Source organism: Canis lupus, chromosome 10, assembly GCF_048164855.1.
Source record: "Canis lupus baileyi chromosome 10, mCanLup2.hap1, whole genome shotgun sequence".
Classification (NCBI taxonomy): domain Eukaryota; kingdom Metazoa; phylum Chordata; class Mammalia; order Carnivora; family Canidae; genus Canis; species Canis lupus.
This window is the reverse complement of record NC_132847.1, coordinates 7,049,784-7,070,402: the sequence shown is the minus strand read 5'-3', so window position 1 is coordinate 7,070,402 and position 20,619 is coordinate 7,049,784. Positions and strand designations below refer to the sequence as shown.

General features: G+C 43.6%; 1 protein-coding gene across 5 annotated transcripts in view; it reads left to right on the top strand.

Annotated features, from left to right (window-relative positions):
* SEMA6A (semaphorin 6A) overlaps positions 1–20,619 on the top strand; it is a 126,955-nt gene that overhangs the window by 61,544 nt on the left and 44,792 nt on the right. For all 5 annotated transcript variants that reach the window (XM_072840621.1, XM_072840617.1, XM_072840618.1 and 2 more), the window contains 6 exons: positions 4,715–4,852; positions 7,039–7,156; positions 11,292–11,352; positions 12,321–12,383; positions 13,108–13,209; positions 18,700–18,790. In XM_072840621.1, coding sequence (XP_072696722.1) covers positions 4,753–4,852; positions 7,039–7,156; positions 11,292–11,352; positions 12,321–12,383; positions 13,108–13,209; positions 18,700–18,790 — 535 coding nt within the window. In that variant the 5' untranslated portion in view covers positions 4,715–4,752. The remainder of the gene's footprint in view (positions 1–4,714; positions 4,853–7,038; positions 7,157–11,291; positions 11,353–12,320; positions 12,384–13,107; positions 13,210–18,699; positions 18,791–20,619) is intronic.

The window sequence follows — 20,619 nt, the reverse complement described above, 5'->3', positions numbered from 1 at the left end:
AATTACTGAAACACGGTAGTAAATGATGTACATCATCAGAAAAAAAACCCTGCCACTACAATTATCCTCTTTATTCCTAGGACATACTTAAAGTTATTATCGAGAGTATTTTGCAATTGCAATATTCCAGATAAATTCTTTTTCCTGTTTTTAACGCTTGGTATTAAAACGTTCACTGGATGTCAACATACTGGAAGATTGTACCACAAGTTGTATCCATACAGCCAAGTCCAGGTGCAGGGGCAAGTGTACTGGGCTGCTGATTGCATGTGTCCACAGGGTGCGAAACAACCCATTTGGGTCTTTAAAACAAGCAACATCCGTTCACTTGTGTGTACAGACATTGGGTCCCACCAGGTTCATTTGCTAAGACTGACCGGTAACTGCTAAGGTCCGAACAAGCAAACTAACTCATGTAGCAGCGCTGATGTGCTCTTCCTCAGTGGCATGGAGGCTGCCTCGGAGCCTTCAGGAGTCAGACAGGTGAGCTTAGCGGGTGAAGAGGATTCCTAAGACAATGGAAAGTAGTGGGAATGTTTCCAACTGCAGAGGACTAGCTGCTCTCCTTTGGGCAGCCACCACTCGGCTCCAGAGTGTTGACCATGTGAAATGTTGGCTAGCAAAGGCAGATCTCTGATTTTCTTTTTTTAAGAAGCCAGAAACCCAGAGTTCTATGTTAAATCTCCTTCTCCACCCCACCCCCCGAAATGTTAGCAACTAATTTAGGTTTTTTTCTGCTCTGTAAGCCAAGCTACGGCCAAGTCCTACCAGTTTATGAGCCCGAGTACAATTTTCCAGGACAGGCTTTGGGGGAGTAGCTGGGCAGAGGATTGGAACTAGTACTGCGGTTAAGCGTGAGTGGTACCCTGGCTGTACATGCTTGTCGTGGTTCACCAGTCCTCGTGGCACTTATGAAAGTAACCTGAAATCAGAAGTAGGACACGGCAATTTGTGACCTCATTTTCTGACTTCATAATCATTCCCAGTTCTAGTGACATCCCCTTTGCTTCATGTTTTGCTGACACAATGACCTGCTATATAACAAGGGTATGGGGGAGGGAGGTGGATGGAAGCTCCAATTACTGAAAATATTTGATCATTTTAAGGAACAAATATCAACATGAATGTAGTCATGGGGTTTTCAGACAGACTTCCTTCCAGCCCCCTTTGTATGGCCCTCAATCCGGAATACTGAAGGCTGGTTTCCTGGCCAGTCAGCATTCTGCACAGACCCTTCAGCTCATGGCAGCCAATAGCCACAACACTATCTGTGCGCCACGGCTCTGTTAACTCAGTCTGGTCTTAAAAACTGTAGGGGAAAAATTACAGTAGAAGAGAATTTTTAGCTGGGCTGAGAGTATGCAGTAAGTCAACACAATTCTTGCCCATGTGACTCAGAGTAAAGTCATGTAATTAATTTTAGATGAATCCAAATAGATCTAATAAATTCACCTAGCAGATGCCTATTAAAATTAAGAATGCTCTTAAGGTTTTCCACAAATACTGCAGGTTACAGAGGAGTAGGGTTATAACTTTAGAGTAATGGTGTATTTTACAAAAGCCATGTCTCTTCAGGCTCAGAATAGCGGAAATTTGAGACCATGAGACTGGAAATTCAGGCATAATGGGCTTCTTTTTGAAGTAAATGTTTTTGTGTAGAATCCTCACTGACAGTCTTCCCATTATCTAATTGTCTGGATATCTGCTGAAGTCGAAGTCCTGTTCAGCCTATATACAAGCTCGGTCACAGAGAGGGAAATGGGCAAATGGCTACAGATGCCTAGAAATACGCTGTATGTGGGAAGCGCTGTTGACAGTCTCCAAGATGACCTGAACAACCTCTTTAACTGAAGCAGCCCAGCTAACTTAAGAGTTTTAAATTTAGGGGCAAGTTCCTGTTTGTTTTTTGTTCTCCTAGGCTCGAGGCATGTCTGTATGTCTGCACCGTTGTGGACTTAGCAGGGAAACCCAGCCTGCATTCCACAGAATGGGAAATGACAATGTGATTGAATTGGAATCTCTCCACAAAGTAATCATTTCAACAAGAAAATATATTGTCTACATATTTACAAGGGTTAGAGCCCAAAGTTGTGTAGGAGGGAAACAATACATCAAAACCTCAGCCGAAGACAACTGTAAAGTATTCGTGTGGACGGCCCAAGGTACCTCCAGAATGCTTCCTCCCATATGATGTACATGTTAACAACCTGATGATATGATGATAGAAAGACACATAAAACAGCTATTTTTCCTGGCACAGGGCCCTGCTGTAAACCTGGAGATCTTTAAATACCCCACCTCAGCCATGATCCTGGCTGGGTATAAGGATTAAAGGAAGCCACTGGAGTGTAGAAGAGGTTTCTCCTGCAGGCACCTGCCCTGCCTGCCAGCTTCTGGGGATGGCACATGGTTAAGATAGGAAATGTGAAATTTTAAGATAGGAAACACGAAAATTAGGAGATACAGTGAAATAGCTGGGCTCTGTCTCGTTAGTTTGTAGGACATTTGTACAAAGATGAATGTCAATTGTGGAAGACCAGAGATTCATTTGTCATGTCGAGGAGACAAATTAATCTTTAAAAGTATACATTCTATTTCCCAAAGTTTCTAAAAGAATGAGAATCAGCATTGTGAGTCTCCATTACTCTTCCATCACATGCTGCAAACTCTCTGAGGCAATCTCCTTCTGTATTATGCTGTAATACTGCTCTTGAGCCCTTGGTAAATGTTGCCACTTCCCCTTGCTCGGGTACTTTCTCATCTAAAATGTAACAGCTGACTGGGATCTGGTTTATGTCTGTCTTACTCCGGTGACTGATTTTCCCTCTTTAGTGTTATACTGAACAGATGCCATGAGAAGCACACAAGGGGACCTCAGAGCTTCTTCCCTTTGGGTTCAGAGTCTCCAGAATAGGAAGAACCTGCAAATGAACGAATGGATAGTCAATCGCTTTTAACCTGTCTATAAATATATGTTTACGTCTCTTGCTAATGGATTGCCCTTGTGAGCAAGTCATCATTTAAAGTTTAATTTCCGCATCTGAGATGGAGATATGGAATTGCTCAGCCTTTTCTCTCAAACTCTCTCCCTCTTTTTCAAGAGAAAGCAAATTAATTAATGTGTACTTTTCAATTGAAGAAATGATTAAGCCCCAGCTGTGTCTGTGAAATCATAAGTTGCGATGCAACACTTGGGACTTGTTAATGCTTTTTTTGGCATGAAAAAGAGAGACATAGGTATCTAATATTAAGTGGTGTTCTAAAAAGCGTAAGTTAGCAGTTTGTTTGCCAAATTAACTTTCAAAGAGATCTAAGTTACTAAGTTTGACTTTTCTACACACAAATCTTAAATGATTGATGGACTCCTGTAAAATAGCTTTGTTCAAAAAAGATCATCTTTGGCAGGCTACTTCAAAGGCTTTATCACTCTGGAAAGATGAAAAGATATCCCCATTTTACATTATTTCCCTTATAGATCAACACTTCCTTGAAATATGCCCGAAAATTATGCAATACTTACTGTATTATGAGCCTTCTTTCACTGTATCCAGCGGCCCCACATGGGATTGCTTTTATTTCTAAGACTTAGGAGAATTTTCTACACATAAAGAGCATCTTTAAGAAAATACAGCTGGGCAGAATGGTATATCTGGCATTTTTATTCACTACTGCTTCATTGCAAGGCAGTGTTTCAGACTAAAATGTACAGAGATATCATTTTTTAAATCAACAGTACCATTTCAGGCGGCCCCTGGGTGGCTGAGTGGGTTAAGCATCTGCCTTAGACTCCGGTCATGATCCTGGGGTCCTGGGATGGAGCTGTCAGGCTCCCTGCTCCGTGGGGAGTCTGTTGGTCCTTCTGTACTGCCCCTCTCCCTGCTTGTTCTCCCTCTCTCTCTCTCTTAAATAAATAAGTAAAATCTTAAAAAATACTATTTCAGGATGTGGTTTCAGAGTCTCCCAATGGTATTCTTTAGTCTAAAAGGATCCATTTCTTTCTTTTTTAAACATAGCTTGTGTGACTTTATTTATGTCTAAGGTCATTCTAGAATTACTGTGGAATGATGTAAACCAAGGGTGAACATTTCAACTAAGGAGTCAAGCAGATAACAGAAATTAGCCAACAGGGCCTGTTATGGGGGGGGGGGGGGGATCCGTGCATGCACACAGGTGCATGTGTGTTGGGGGTCCAGGGCAGTGCCCGAAGGGAATAGTCATTTAGGTCCACCTGTCAGATATCCTGATTTTTATTAGAAACCTCCTAATTTTTCCAATATCGGCAACAAATTTGTGAAAAGATCTGGAGCTGGCAAATAAAACATGTCTGGGGGATGGCATGCTGCCCTAAACCTGCTGAGAAGAAAAGTATTTACATTAAAAAGAAAAAAAAATGCTTTCTCAGTTGTCCACACTTTTTGGAATGCAGTTTTGTAATTGTGAAATAGCCACCTATAAAGGCTTTAAAATAGTTCAGGACAAAGGAACTAAGACGGCTCTGGGTCATGTGTTCAGATGCGCGGGGAAGGAGGGTACAGGGGTTAATGGATACAGATTTCTATGTAAAACACAATAATCCGAGAATTCACAATGGAAAAGATACAAGGCAGAGGCCCCTTTTCTCCTAAATTTATCTGCAAGGCTATTTCATTTTATGGAGGTGAATAAAGCTGACTTGCAAAAAAAAAAAAAAAATTCCTTCTTTGCTCTTTGGCAGGGTGAAGTAGAGAAATAAAGTCTCCCCGCTGAACTACTATGAGGTCAGAAGCCTTGCTGCTATATTTCACACTGCTACACTTTGCTGGGGCTGGTTTCCCAGAAGATTCTGAGCCAATCAGTATTTCGCATGGCAACTGTAAGTATCCACAATCTTACTGTCATTCTCTCCCTCTGTGGGCATTTCAGGCTGCATCAACCAGCCAAACACCAAAATTTTTCTGAAATTTAATAAAATAGGAGACTTGTTAGTAGATGACAAAGATGTCTCATCAAATTGGTGACATGGCTGTTCCATAACTTCGTTAAGTACTGTTGTGGCGACACGTGTATGAACCCGTGTGTGAGGATTTGAAACGTTCCTCAGTACCTCTGATGAAGCCTCAGGCCATCCTCCATCGTGCCTGAAAGCCAGCTGTGGGAGAGTATCATTACCATCTGGGTATTGCTCGGAGCACACATTTTTGTGTGTGGTTAATGCATGGGCATTTCTTCAAGATGAGAACAGGAAAGAAGACCACTGTTTTGGAGTACTTAGGGACAAAAATGAACTTTTCCTTCAGACTTACAAGTTCTATCATTGTTGGACTCTGAATTCACAGTGGACCTGTTTCAACTATTTATAACTTTCTTTTGGTCTCCACTTTATCATGAAGAGTAGAAAGCCACGTGATTAAGAGGATAGTTGACTACGTAAGAGAAGTCCTACCTGTAGGTGGGACCGGACAGCCAATGTACTACTTCATTTCCTTCCCTCCAAAAGCCAAACTATTTTATCACAGCAAGAGGTAAAAAAAAGGGATCCCTTTTACCCAAATATCCATTTTCTCAGTAGCCATCCTAAAACAAACACTGAACAAACCCTGGGGAAAATCTTTAGCATTTATAGGGGACACTAAGGAGATCTATCAATGCCTGGCTTTTGCTGGACAGTCTTTGAAAAGGGAAATAATTTTACACGAAGGTGAACTGGCTAAGACCTGGCATAGAAAACAATAAGCAAACAAAAGTCAGGGCGTGAGTAAGGACCAAATTATGTAGTTTGAAATCATTGAAGTGGTGGACCACCTGACTCAAGCTACCAAATCTCGATACACATTTATCAATCCCCATTTGGGACACGGAATCTATCTCTGGTGCCCCTGTAAAGAAGAGCCCCTTGCCCAAATATGCTGCTGAAAATGAAATGTCAGTGGATCCTCAAATCCTTGACAGTAGAGACATGAATTGTTTTAGCATGCTCCTTGATGAATGGGTAAAGCACGAGATAGACCCATACCGAGCTTGACTGTGAGTAAAATATACCAAGGCTCTCTGATATGCACTATGAGTAATGCTCAGATACCACAGGGGATTATGGTGTAGGGGTCTGAGTATAAATCTGTGAATGGTTTTCCAGTCATTATTTACACCCCACCCCCACCCCCCAAAAAGCGTTTTTAAATGTGACTCATCCTTCTTTCCTTCTGAGTTTCCTTGGAGGATTGCCAGTGCTCTGGAGATTGTATGTTTAAAGGCAGAGAGATTTTTGAGATGTAGGTATTTATAAAGGTCATGTGTTATTATAAATTGCCCACTCTTAGCTAAAGAGAAGTGTAGGAACGCAGAAATCTGTTCATGACTCTCCCAAGTCAGGGGATATTCCAGATCACCCGACTGGCTACACTCAGTGTGACCCCGTCCCATTAAAGCCTCGACTTGTGTGAGATTAGCCAATTGCTCAACTCAAGAGTGAACTTCCCACAGTTCCTAGAATGCCAACCAAGCTAGCGGAGCTGCCTTCAATAGTAGATTATTCCAAGTGGACGCCTGTGGAGACTGTATTTTTCTTCTGGCTCCTGGACGAGGGTTCTCGCCTCCAGACCACATTGCCTTTGTGGTGATTGATGGGAAAGCTGCTTTGAAATAGTTTTGTCCGGAGACAAGATCTTTGGCAGGCTGCCTCTCAGGCTTAGCACTCTAAAGAAGATGAAAAGAAAACTGGAAGAAAAGAGCACCTTCATGTAAAGGGTTCACTTGCAAGTTTAACCCCCCAAAAGAGGGACAAGTCAGAAATTGTGACACTGAGAAACAGAAGTCCAGGCTTATTATCACTGGAAATGAGACTGTAACTTGATCGTCCTCAAAGAGCACCCGTCTATCACAGGCTTTCCTAAAATAACAGACTCGTTGGAAATGGAAAGTGGTGGCATGGGCCGACTTAAGTATGGTTTTGTTTTGTGGCTGTGCGCCCCCCCCCTCCCCCCCCCGCCTCTCCTCTCCCTGCCCTGTCAATTCTTGGCTTGATTTCCTTTCCCTCTCTTGCCCCATCTCTTCTTTTCACAGATACAAAACAGTATCCGGTGTTTGTGGGCCACAAGCCAGGACGGAACACCACACAGAGGCACAGACTGGACATCCAGATGATTATGATCATGAACAGAACCCTCTACATTGCTGCTAGGTGAGTGGCCTTTCCCTCACATCTGCCCTCAGAGTATCCGAAGGCCCCAAGATCTGAATGTGCTCGTGATGCATCAGTTTGAAGATCATGACGTTACCAAACAGTGTGTTATTTAATTTAAAGGCTACTTTAGTTTGTCCAGCAATCATGCTTTCAAGATTTTGTGTCTGTTTAACTTTAGGTGGATTTGGATGGAAGTATTTGCCTATTTTGGAGCTTAGACTCAAATAATCCACTGTCTGTCTTGACCATATTTGCAAATATCTACTCACGAAACCAGTAGAGTACTTCTCTCCTTGATACTTGTTAAATTAACTTGAATGTGTAAACATGTATTATACAGTGTGTGCGTGGGTGTATATTAAGCCTGTTCGTAACTTCGTAGTGAATATATAGTATATGCCATTACTGTAATAGAATGACGGTGGCACTGATTTTAGAAGAGTGTTTGATTTGGATCTAGTAAGAAAATGCTCATCCACTGTGTAATGTCATTTAAGCAGACCATGTCTTAAGGCTGAGTGGCTTGGCAAGAATACAGCCTAAACACGGCTCACAGGGATTTAGGCTTTTGTCTTAATTCTATTCTTAAGTGACCTGGACCACAACTTCTCTGGCCATGTGTCCTCTCTCAAATGAGACATTAGATTACTTTAAGAAGTCCCTTGGGATTCTAACACTGTATGATCCCCAGTTTGGGAGGTGCATAGTTCATTCAACAAAATTCTGAATGGAAAAGCAACAAGGAATACTATCTTGTGGGATTCCACTGCGATCTTAACCTGGGTCTAGACTGATTAATCACTTAACATGGAAGAAGAAATAAAGATTTACGTCTGTGATACTTGTATGGCTCTGAGCATGGATAAGAAACAGGTAAATAACAACGGTGCTTCATTCTTCTAAAGCACTTAGGTGTTCCCAAATGGCAAGCTATGCAACATAAACCACAAACCACTGGCCACATTACAGCATCCTGCAAGTACCCCATAGATGTCCCAGGGAGCAATGCCAAGGCACTTTTCAGCAATTTACTTCAATACGTATATGGTACATATCTGGTTGTATGTGCTATGTAAATTGTGTTATGTAAGTTCTTTAGAAATGTTAATTCATTCAATCCTGGAAAAGAGCCCTAGTTCAGTGAAGGAACATGCCTTACAGGAAGAAGCCAAGGTACACAGAGGTGAAATGCTTGGACCAGAAATGACAAGGGTAGGATTTGAAGTGGGGCAGCCTTGCTCTAGAAACTGGGTATGTACTCCTGGTACGGGGCGGCCTACTGAGGAGGACAGGTGGTAGTACTGTCTGTCCTGGCAGTAACTTTCTACCAGGCTTTGCCTGAAAACAGGGCCAGTGTGGTTATTCATCAGCAAGCGTTGCAATGAGGTCCTCAGGAGGTGCCTCTCTGAAAGAGTATCAGCTTAGCTCCTTCTTAAGTATCACTTTTAGATTCCTAAATGTAGTAGGGCTGGAAGATTACACTTCTAGTCAATTAATCTATAGGCTGGTCAAAACAAATGATTAAACACTGAATCTGTAAGAAATAGGTTGAGTCAAGAATCTTCTAGTAATGATTCACTCTGCAATGGAGTCTCTAGGGGGAAAAATAGTAAAATGGGCTGCCCTGGCACCTGATGATCTAGTGTGGGTGCAGGCTGCAGGTCCAGGGCCGTGCCTGCGTTAGGAGCAACATGCTGTGCAAACTTAAAAGTGACCGTTATTCCAGCTCATTAAAACTAAGACAGAGTTACCCTAACCCCCCACCCCCTCGAGATGAGAAATGTAAAGGGCCAAAGGAGAGACACACATTCATTTTTTAAAAACTGTAAAACAGACCTGCCTCTCATTAAAGGTCAAATCTGCAACACCCTTGGGCTAACACGTTGGTTTTCACTCTACACCCAAGCTGCCTGTCTTCAGCGCGCACCCTTGGGAAAATTGTTGAAGAAGGAGTTTCCTGGCCACCAGGTTTAGGACCTCTCCTCTCCCTTCAGTTCCCAACCCTGCCCAGAGAGATCCTGGTGCCTGGGCAGCAAGTGACAGATGGAAAGTAAATCCTTCCCCCAGGCTCAAACCTCGGTGACACAATTCAGTTTTGCTCACTGGAGGGGGGAAGAGGAAGTCCTTGGATTAAGTCAGTTTGTGTTCAAATAACTTAATTCAGTTAGGGCAGCTTATGAATCCTGGGATGTACAGGCAGCAGTTGGGAATAACCCTCTACCCTAGTCTTCTTAGGTTTAGCATAAAGCATGGTTTCTGTTTGCTGGGCAGTGTGATCTCTTGGTTACTGAAAAAGATTGCAGTGGTCCAAAAGATTTCATTCACAGAATTCTATTTTTAAAATAGGCTGCCCGGTTCTTCCAATTGGTGTCAGCAATCGGAAGCCAAGCCCCATCCAGAACCCAGAGATTGAGTGAGCCTTGATGGCAGGAACCCCTTTAAAATTCTGCTTTATTACTATCCATTTTGAAAATTCTGGGTTTTTTTGTTTGTTTAATCTCTAAACTGCTAATTAACATAAACAGGTCATGCCAGGAGGGGGCAATCCGAGAGCTTTCTGAGGAATTGCCAGTGCATATTAATCAGCTGTTAATTTACAATTCATATATTCAGCTCCTACTTAAAGTTTTCAGGGGAGGCAGGGCAAGGAAAAACCTAGAGTCATATCAAACCTGATACCAAAGTAATAGGCAATTCCATCCCAATAATGAGCCTGACCCGCAGCACCACCAATAAAGTCGAACAAGTAATAAACGAATGCAATAAAACTGCCTTGAAATTAAAGGGCAGGGTGATTCTGGCACTCTGCTGAGGTTCCAAAAACTTCCCAATTCAGCAATTTACAAAACACAGGCTCCCCATTCTCTCCATCACCACCCTCACACACACACACACACACACACACTCACACTCACACACTCAACCACTCAACCACTCACAGTTGCAAGGAAATGTCTAAGCAAACTGCCTTGCCCCCAACTTTTATTTTCATATGACAAAGCCTGTTTTTATTTCTATTTTTCTCTGTTGTACTTTTCCTAAAAGCAGTAGCAGACAGATTTCCAAAGGAGGCGGGGGAGGGGGAATTAAAGTGACTCCTGATGGCAGATCATTCCTTTCTTTTTTCTTTCCCCCTCCCTCCACTTTTTCTTAAGTAATGAGGGAGTTTGAAAGTCTACATGGGAACCTTGAGGTCCTCCTGGTTTAAAGCTGTGGGTAATTTTGCAGCCCCAGGACTTCCTTCGTTTTAGAAAAAGTCAATGTTATTTCAAGGGAAAATGAGCTGTTTTGCTTTCCCTCACAAGCCCCCCATCTACCCAGTTCAGTGAGTTCTTTTCTTTCCTTTCTTCTGAATTCCAGACAAAAACGCCCTTGTACTCAGCTCACACAGAAGGGGATGTTTAAATATAGCCCCACACCTGAGCTGCTGATTCTGTTTCTTCCCTTCCAAGGGGAGATTGGCAGCAAATCGTAAAGACAACCAAATTCTCCACAAAACAGGAAGGTGAACAGAGCAAGAAATGCAAACTTTAGCTCAAGGACATTTTAGACCTTAATTGACCATCACTGTGTGAAGAAAACAGTGCTTTTTGGAAATAATTTCACCTTTATCATCTTCCATCTTGTCGATCAAATCATTGAAGCTTAGGTTGGAAATATGTTTTTTACAGGGAGAAACAGCCAGAGACAAGCTCTTCTGTTAGCCCCCATGATGAACAATGTGGTTTGTTGAATAGCAAGTTTTTGGTACCTGGATTTGAAGATAATGAAAGGGCATGGGAAACCCACCTGGGTTCTGGTTTTTGGGTCAATTTAACTTTGCGAGTCCTCTCTCCTGAGCTACACACATACAGTGATTACAGTTCTGGTGGGAGGGAGATGACAGCAAAGAGTTTCCGTAAAAGGTGCCCCTTTCAGCAAGATGCCACAATTTATCAGAAGTAGCAGAGTGTGATCGAGAGGCACCTCTTGAAGGCTGAACTATTCCCTTTTTCTTGCATGTGGATGTCTTGTTTTCTAGTAACATGGATATGGATTTATCCACCTCGAATGAGATACGTACTCATTCAGGAGAAAATTAACTGTCTTGACTCCTGTGTTTGACACTGTATCAATTTCTCATTGTTCACAGGGACCATATTTATACTGTTGATATGGACACCTCACACACAGAAGAAATTTATTGTAGCAAAGTAAGTGGTTTTAAAAACCATCTTTCTAAAATAAAGGGTTTTAGGATAGTTCTTGAAGGGAATATGTATCTTAAATGCACTGCTTGAGACGATGTGGCTAATAATTTGGAACTTTTTTTTTTTTTGCAATCCTACTAATTTGGGGCAAATTCATGTTTGGAAACAGTTATCTGCTTTGTTGTTTATTCATCAAATACGTGTGCATATATAGTCTGGAGTTTTAGGTCATTTTCAAATTCCTTTAATAAAATACTACCATGTTTGTCCAGGAAAATATCAGTTTTCATATGTAAAATTTTGCCCCACAAATGTTTCAATGTTACATTTCCATGTCTTGCAGTATTAAGTTTGATTTGACTGTTGTGGCTCAGGAATCTGATCATTATCCACTTCAGACAGACATAAAATATAACCTAAGCTTCCCCTCTAACTCCACATGGAGATATTTTAGTTAATAAAATCTGCCATAGAAGTAGATGATCGCTTCAGTCCATGAATTTACGTGGAGTGTAACCTGAATTAAATCTTTGTCCACCCAAAGTGAATGTCCCCTTTATGTTTAAGTAAATGACTTCCATATTTTAAGGAAAAGGCATGCTTTATGAAAAGTGATTTATCAACTGAAAGGAAAGGGCAGGGACATGTATTTTATCAAAATGAGCGTCCTGATTTGGATATTTTATGAGAAATTTCCACACTGTTGTTTGTTGTTCTTTCCTTTCTCCTTCGTCTTCAACTCAAGGAGAAGATCGTTCTATAGTTTAATGAATAGACAGGAGTTCAAAATTAAATGAAAGGTTCCCATCTCCGATCTTTTGTCGTTACGGTGAATTAATCATGGAGAAAGGGTGCGGAAAGCTTTCAATAAATATATGTTCAGCCTCCGCCTCCCCAAGGGAACTCTTACTTCTAAAAATCAAATGCAACAACCTCTGGGCTCTAATTGATTTCTTTCTTGATCCCTGCAGAAACTGACATGGAAATCTAGACAGGCTGATGTAGACACGTGCAGAATGAAGGGAAAACATAAGGTAGGCAATTTTCATTTCTCCTGCAGCTGCCACTTTGGGTTAAGTTCTTGACTGTTATCTCCGGCCGTAGACCGTGATGTGGAATGGATCGCGCTAGTCCCTTCTCCCCCAGTAATTGCTTTTTCCATCAACTTATTGAAGGCTTTAATTTGCAAAAACTGTTTGCTTTTAATGTGATGAGATATTACGACAGCTGCGAGGGCTGCATCATGAACTACTTAGGGGCGCTAGGGACTGTGGTCACAAAGCTGGCTGCCCCAACTCTTTGGAGTGCACTCTCCAGTAGCCCACTGCACCGACCAGACCAGCGTCCTCCGGGAGGCTCAAGAATTGCTCAGAACAAAGCTGCCGCAGACATCCAGGGGTCTGTGCCTTTAGTCCCAGAACAACATACAAACACACTTCAGCCAGGAACCTCGCACATCAAGGGACCCTGGGACATCTGGCATTAAAATTAATATGATGGGAGGTTGGCATTTCCAGGCGTGCCTTCCTTTTGTGACATAAATGCACACTCCTCTCTCTCTGCCAGGTGTTTAGTTACTGTTAAAAAAGCCATAGTTGTCAACATCCTCTTTTGGTAAGCATCAGGAGAAACTCGAATTTTTAACAGGGGAACTCCACAGCCACCTTCCTTTAACCTTACTATGGGCAGATCTTGGTACCTGGTGAAGAATGGGTTTCTGTATTGGATGGATACAAGAGAGTTTGCATTATTTTTCAGGATGAGTGTCACAACTTCATTAAAGTTCTTCTGAAGAAAAACGAGGATACTTTGTTTGTCTGTGGAACCAATGCCTTCAACCCTTCCTGCAGAAACTATAAGGTAAATGTGGTTTTGTCTGTTAGAGCCACACGGGCCGGAGGTAGTCCATAATTTACTGTGATTATACCTGCAGCAGCCTAAGAGGGGTAATTCAACACCATCTGGGTTCCTCTCACTCCTTGGACTTAATGTACTGCTCCACATGACTGATCTTGAGCAGGCTCCTGAGCTTCCTGTGTGTGCAGGATTGATTGACACATCTCTAAGGAGCCTACCCAGCAAAGTTAGTTTCTCTAAGACCCTATTCTTCATTGTTCGGAACACCAACAGACTTTTCCACGTATACCATGTGGATTTCCTGTCTCTCCCTTTCTCTTTCTCCCTCCCACCCCACCATCTCCTCTCGGAGCCCAAAACCACACTTATGTTGTAAATGATTCCTATTTTAAGAGATATCTCAAAAGCATGCCCTTGGAAACTGCAGACTTTCTTCTAGGTTAAGATTTCTAAGAACACGGACATGTAATTCCATTAAGCACTCTGCTCACTCGACAGTGGCCTTACCTACTGTGGCTTTTATGCAGGGGGTAAAAAATTAAGTCTCCGAGCATGAACAAATCAAGTTAGTTCTGAGCAGCGGGTAGAGGTATTACTGAAGCAGCAGAAGCAGAGGTTGCAATGATCTAAGGTCTTGGCTCCACATCTTTTAGCTCCCCTTGCCCCTTCTTTCCACCACTGTCCTTCTTTCAGCAAACATGTGCTCGGTTGATTGCATGGCCAGGCACTGAGGCTGTGAGGACAAATAGGAGGCCTCCATCCTTAGGGAAGCCAGACAGGGAGAAGAAAACTAATGCCATGGGGTTGCTGCCATGGTAACATAATGCAGAGCATGATGGAAGCGCAACAGAGAGGTACTAATCTTAGCCTGAGATGAGGACTCAGAGGAAGCTTCTAGAAGGAGGTAGATGACCCCTCTCTTTAAATGCTCCCTCCTGCTGTTCTCATATATCGACCATGAACACCCCCGGTCTGGAGGACAGACACCACCATGTCTGTGACCATCCACAACCCAACCTAGTGCCCCCTGACAGGCACTCTGTGGATTTTTGTGAGGGTGAAGAGTGAATGAGATGCTGACCTTTGTTTTAAAGAAGTAGAAATTAGCCGAATGAAGAGAGAAGGGCATTCCAGGTAGAGGAAAGGGTACTACAAAGGCACTGAGTAGGAAACAGTCTGTTCAGTGTGAGAAACCTCCTTTGAGTCTGCAGTGCTGGACTGGGAAGTGACAAAACAAACCAGAGGCTGGAGAGATAGGTGGTCCCAGAGATGAAGGGAAGAGAACAGATTCAGAAGATATTTAAGTGACCCAAACCAGGAGGATTCAATATGTGATGAGCAGCACGGGTTAAGGAGAGAGAGGAGTTAAGAATGACTGTTCGGGGCGGGGGCAGCCCGGGTGGCTCAGCGGTTTAGCGCCGCCTTCAGCCCAGGGCATGATCCTGGAGACCCAGGGCTGAGTCCCACATCAGGCTCCCTGCATGGGGCCTGCTTCTCCCTCTGCCTGTGTCTCTGCCTCTCCTGTCTCTCTCTCTCTCTCATGAATAAATAATAATAAAAAAAAATCTTAAGAAAAGAAGAATGACTGCTCGGCTATCTCTTGGGTAGGTGGATGGATGGATGAAGCTGCCACCAGTTTGGACAGGGAATAAAAGCAGAAGAGCAGTGGGATTGGCTGGGGCAGGCAGTGAGAAGGTGTGGCTTTGGTTCTGGGCCATGATGAGGACGCCCAGCCCTGCGAGTGGCGATGCCCAAGGGATGTGAACAGACACAGCTAACAAGCAGATGGATGGGTGAGCCTTGATTAAGGGACAGATGTGGAGAGAAAGACACATTTGGGTTTCACCAGCATCAAGTGAACTCCGACGGGTGTGAAGAATGAGAAAAGAAATGGTGGGCTGATACCCAAACCAGAGGGCTCACCAACAGTTTTAAAAGCCCCTCAGCCTTAGCACAGACCTCAAGGGGAGGGCCTTGCGGACCCTTCCGCTCCTCTTCCATCTTACACTTGGAAATGGGGACCAGCAGAGCCAGGATTGGGGTGAGCAAGGGAGGCATTCGCCCCAGGTACAAAATGTAAGGGGGCACCAAAACCGTTCAATATCAAGGTAAGTGATATCTTCAGTGCAGTATTTTTCAAAAATCTAAATTAATGTAAAAAATTCTGTCCTAAAATGGCGAACTTTTTGATACTGGCAGGATCCATTCAGCCTGTAACAGGCAAACATTTACTCTGGCCAAGGGACAGCATACAGCTGACGTTTTGACTTGAATTCTCCCACTTAATATTCCATCCCCGTTTGTCATTGTTTAGGACTCATTAAGATTAATGCTTTTCACAATTCCCAACCAATTCCCTAGCTGGAAAACTATCTTTTATGACAAATGACAGGTTTTCTTGGCACTGTGAGACACAGACCCGGAGTGGTCTAGCTCATTCTGCCCACACATGTTCCATTCCCCGGGATGCCTGACCTGTGGCGAGACAATCACCTCTCTCTTGTTCTGGCCACATCTGCTGAGACCTGTTCGGGAGCCTGCGCCTCTCCGAAACCCACGGGATGCTCTCCCGCACTTCCTGTCTCTCGTCCAGCCCTGTGAAAAGTAGGGAGCACTCGGAAAAGTGTTTTTCCAGACTCAGGGCAGCAGGACTTTGTTGATGATATGAAACAAGAATGTATTTGGCTGCAGGAAGAATGGACAGTCTCTCTCTCTCTCTCTCTCTCAAGCGCTTTTTCTGAACAGATCAGGACTAGAGGTTGAAAAACAAAACAATGACCAGTCCCCCTCTCCCAAAACCCAAGTCTCTTAGCACAGAAACATCAAGGTGATGATACTAACTTGAAGCAGGAGGGTGATACGTTTTCGGAGGTCTCCACCTCTGCACCATGCCCCGATTTATACAGTTTTAAAACAGAAGCAGCCTGAATATATTAGGAAGATTATAGCCCCAAATAAGAATTTGGAATGCCACCCACTATAAATAAATAAATCTAAAACCACACCCCACGGTCTTTCTTCCTCTGTTCTCTAAACTTCTGCAAAAAAAGTCAGGCTGATTCTTAATGTAATTATGTGTACTCAATGGTGATTTAATTTCCAGGGGCTGATATTAGGTCTGAGATTGGGCGACTACCACCAGGATTAGTTCTAACTTCATGGAAAGAGGATTTCACCATGCATTGTTTTGTCTCTGGGCTTTTCCAAACTCACCAACCGAAACATTAATACCTCACTGCTTCTTGCCTTTGACTTGCTATATCTATGGCTACTGCTTTTTTTTTTTTCTGTTTTAGAAGTAGGTACATTTAATAATGTAAATCCTCCATTGTATATGGTCTCCCCATTGCCAGGATTACAGCATGCACTGCTTGGGATAAAAGCATTTCCGCTGCATCACTGTGTACTTGCCAGATCCAGAGACCACAAAGTCTGTCACAGTTTAACAAGATGCCCTTATTGGGGGGTGGGTGGGGGAACCTTTCATAGAAATGTGCTGAGGGGAAGAGAGTACTTTTAAAGGGTGTCCCACCTGAACATCTTTCCCCTAAAAATACTGCTTTGGGGGTTCTCAACTAGTTTGAACAAATAGGATGGGTTTCAATGGGAGCTATCTCAGAGCCGTTACCGAAGACAGAAGTCCTGGCATATTCCTGCAACAGTTCCTGGGGGTTGAGGGCAAAAAGCACAACGAGTGGACAACACTGCCAGCCTCTCCAAAAGCACCTCACTCCTCCCACCCAGCAGACTCCAAACACCTTGACTTAAGGCGCCCTGACTTCCAGCGCTCAAGGCCTTTCAGCGGATCCTTCCTCTGCACCAGTGCCGTCTTGGGCTCCCCTCCTTCCAGTTTCGTATCTGTAGTCAAAGCAGGCAACTGCCAGATGTAAACAAGATAGCCCCGAGCAACAAAAAGAAGAACGAACCACAGAGTTATAAAAACATTAATGCCCTGGAGTAGATAATTTTATGGACTCTGTGGTACTGAGCTGTAAATGCTAAGGAGATGCCCTGGTGTAAGGAAGACGACCACATGGTACAAGGCAGAAACTTTGAGGGGGGGGGCAGTGACAGAGGAGGGTCTGTGCCACCAGGTCGTGCAAAAGGCTAAGCGTCATCCTGCTCCTATTGCTGCCATCTCCTCGGATCTTGGGCTTCTGTACTGGATCCTTCGTATCTAGTGGAGCAGAATATAGAAAGAGAGCAAGAGTGAAGGACACTGGAAGGTTTTTAGAGACCAGACCTAGACAAGGCACACAGCCTTCCACTCACATGCTGTTGGCCAGAGCTCATTCTGTGATTGTACCTAACTCCAAGGGAGGGTGGGAAATGTAGTTTAGTGTGATGTGGAGGAAAGGGAAATAGAATTTGGTGCGCAGCTGAACAACCAGCAAGGCTCTTCCACACCCTCAAATCTCATGAAGCTAGGTGGGTAGCTTGCAGGAGAAAGACAAGCAGGGCGTACATACGTCTTGTGGATAAAGAGGCCTTGGTGCTGGAGTCCACATGCTTCTTTGAAGTAGATGACAGGGTGACCATGACTGAGCTTCTAGTTGGTTGCTGCCACTTGGGTACAAAAGGCATGAATTGACTTTTCCACTTGCTCGGAAATAAGAAACCAGGTTTCATTTGCAATCTCCTTGTGTTAAAATAGAACTCAGTTTTTCTTTTCTTTTCTCTCCCTCCCTGTCCCCACCCCTGCCCCGCCCTTTCTTTCTTTCCATACTAAGATGGCCAAACAAAACTCACTGACAGACCAGTTATAACCTCCAGCATGCAGGAACAAGGCCTGGGGTGAGCACACAAATGGATGTCAAATGGCAGCCCCACTCCTGACTGCCTTTGACTTGTGTGAGCCCCTCACCTTCTGAACCTCTCCTTCCGATCTACATGATGGGAGGCTAGGACATGTTTCTGAAGTTGGTGCAATAGGGCCACCTAAGCTCTGCTTGCCTCAATGTTTTTGCACCTCTGCTGATGCCATACTATCCTGCCAGCTAACCAGAGGGAGAATTCCAGTGTCTACTATTGGGATTTAACCCACAAAGGCAGGTTCCTTAGGCAAAACAAAGCCAAAGACTGAGATCTTTCTCTACAGAGCTCATGACTCAACATTTAATTCAGAGGCAGTGGCAGAGGAAGGGAGGAAGTCTTCCCAATGATTGCCTTAAAATTTCCTTTTCCAAAGACAAGATGCTTATTTCTAGGCCATTCCAAAAGGATAGGCAAATCTATTTACTATAATGGTTAAGAGTGAAGCAAACAGGCCTGAATCTCAGACTCTCCTAGCTATAGAGCCTCGGACAAAGGAGTTATTCTCTCCAAAGCTCAGTTTCCCCGTCTGAAACCAATGGATGTATCTCAGAGGGTATTTGAGGATTACCTGCACTACACGTATGAATTACTTCACACACTAAGTGCTTTATAAGTATTAGTTGCTATGACTACTGTTGGTTGTTATTGTTCCTAATTAAGTCCTATTGTTTCATTTAGATGGATACTCTGGAACCTTTTGGGGATGAATTTAGTGGAATGGCCAGATGCCCTTATGATGCCAAACATGCCAACGTTGCACTGTTTGCAGGTAAACCAGCCGATTTCTCGTCGTTGCATTTGCTCTCTCATGCCCGTTACTGAGAATCTGCTCTGGAGGATTCAGAGTCACACTTGTACTCCGAGTCTCTGGTGAATACTGTAATTAAGAATGCCTCTTCCATTTGAAAGTCACATGGAAATTGTACACTTGCTTCATATAAGGAGTCTCTGCCACACGGAACTGGTGCCTGTGTGCCTTAGAAGAGGATACAGCTTCGCACTGAATGCGTGGCATGTCCGTTTAGGGCATGTTGGGTTCGAATAATAGAAGATTCTTCCTTGAACCACCCATGTAGATTGATGGTTCAAGGTAGGATTGACTTTAGGAGTCGTGTGATTCAGAGACTCCTCTGTACCGTCATCTAGGACAGAGGGCCTCTTCACTTCTCTGCTCTCTTTCAGTTCTCTCTCTAAGAGGGACTGGCTACTCTCATAGACACAGGGTGCCTGCCAGCTCCAGTTAAGGCTACATGTGCTCTTGTCCACATATAGATGAGGAAAGGGAGGAGACAAAGTAAAGCTGCAGGAAGATCTCTACGTAGTGAGGCCACATGCCTATGAGTTTCTAGCAGACATCTCAATCATCATTTACCTGATTGGGGTGCATGCTTCTCTCTAATGGAAAGATAATACTGGGGGGTGAAGCTGATAGGTTTAGGTTGATGTGTACTCCTCATCCCCCCCCTTCCTTCTTCTGGCAAATAAGCCATCATCTTCAGATTGGGATTCGTGTGTGTGTGTGTGTGTGTGTGTGTTTTAATTAGGAATTTATTTAGGAATTCACTGCCAGCTGTGTGGAGGTGGGTGTGGGGAGAAGTGTTGGTATAATAGTGATTGTTACAGCATGCAATAAAGCAGTTAGCTATAATTTCTATCACAACAGCTAAAAACTGGCACATCCCAGCTTGATGAGGAACTTTAGGGCTTTGATTATGAAACAAGATTAGCTCTCTGAACCTTGTTCTCAGGGCCATGCATTTGTGAGCCTGGATCTGCAGTCCCAGATTGGAGAAATGTCTTGAGCCAAGAAGGGTTCCTCAGGTTCTCCCCAGCCCCCAAAGTTAGAGCACAGTATCGTAAAACACAATCTTATACACCTGCCAGTCAGCATGAGCAGGAGCAAAGCCAATGCTAAGAGGACCTGAGTGCACAACTTCTACTACAGCACCGTCCTGACACTTGAACCCACTGGTACCATGGAGGATGTGGGCTACAGTGGAAAAGTTTACTGTCAACTAAAGAGAGGACTGTTGCAGCCTGAGGTACAAACGGGAGAGAGAGTCTCATAGTATTAGCTCAGGCCACCAACCTTCCAGGAGCTTCTCAGAGCAAGCCCTGTGAGACAATACTGTGAATACCTCTCCACCTCCCCCTACAGGGATACTGGAGAGTTTTTCATTGGACTGTTTGAAATCCTACAAAAGCTCAGCCCTTATTAATAGAAGATCCTTGTTGGAGCTAAATGTTTGTCATATTAGCAAGAGTAGCAGAATAGTGCTCTGTTTTATTAAGTGAAAGTTCTGGTGAGATACCCAATGTCATATACAAAACAAAAGGCATAATAGAAAGTGGATGGGAGGAAAACACACACACACACACACACACACACACAGAACCATCCCACTGCCCCCCCACTAGCCGAGCAGCATCACCCCCCAATATTACTAAAGATTGATTCTTTAAGAAAAGCTGTGATTGTAGATATGTGTTTAGCAATAGATAGGTCTGCCATCTGTAGTTCGAATCTAACCAGTCAACCTTTATTGATATATGGCTGTGAATAATGCAGATATCAAGACAGCTCTAACTTGAACCTCA